An 812-nucleotide genomic window follows, 5' to 3' on the forward strand; every position below is an offset into this window, starting at 1 on the left:
GTAAGTTGTTTGCTCTCTCTTATTACCTACATGACACTATAGCCGCGTTTAGACAGCCACAATTTATCCGAGTACGGTTCGGGACAAAAAGAGGCGGTTCAAAGAATTGAAACGATATGCTGATGAAAGATTTGAGACGCTTGCAAACAGGATAGAAGAATGTGCAATCTCTCAAAATGAAGTGTCAGACATAGTTACTGAAAAATGTACCAAAATGGATGAAACGAACAATACAATTGAAACATTAAAAAATAAAATAATCAACCTAGAGGACAACATGAATGAGCTAGCGCAATACTCCAGGAAATCTCATATTCGTATTTTTGGAGTGCCGGAAAGTGAAGGGGAAGTTGAGATAGCCCAGGATATTTTCCGAAATAAACTCAACATACAGTTCGATCTCATTATAGACGCAGCTCATAGAGTTGGCAGATTTAATACCCCCGACCTAAGTAAACCTGGGGTAACGATCAGACCCAGAGGTAAAATCGTAAGACTTTTGAGGAGAGACCATAAGCAAGCCATAATAACGGCCAGAAGAAAACTAGCTGTAAGCTCCATATCAATATGTGAAGACATGACTCTTACAAATGTGAAACTTTTAAAAGAAACTCAAACATAAACAGATAAAAACGCATGGTTTACCAACGGTAAGATCAAGACTGAGGACTATAATGGACATGTTATTAGAGTTCAAACACAAACAAACATTAACGATGAAATTCTAAAAAACTAGAAATCGCAGCTAACTGACAAAGTGATATATTATATTGTAATACAATGTTTGCCTGATAAATAGAGTAATTATAACT

General features: G+C 36.3%; 1 protein-coding gene across 1 annotated transcript; it reads left to right on the forward strand.

The window, feature by feature from the left end:
- Positions 1-214: 214 nt before the first annotated feature.
- On the forward strand, positions 215-622 carry LOTGIDRAFT_176466 (hypothetical protein; the record flags this gene model as incomplete). Its single annotated transcript, XM_009050284.1, has 1 exon — positions 215-622. One exon carries the CDS (start codon positions 215-217, stop codon positions 620-622), a length of 408 nt encoding a protein of 135 aa, XP_009048532.1.
- Positions 623-812: the final 190 nt, after the last annotated feature.

Source organism: Lottia gigantea (assembly GCF_000327385.1).
Source record: "Lottia gigantea unplaced genomic scaffold LOTGIsca_1481, whole genome shotgun sequence".
NCBI lineage: Eukaryota > Metazoa > Mollusca > Gastropoda > Lottiidae > Lottia > Lottia gigantea.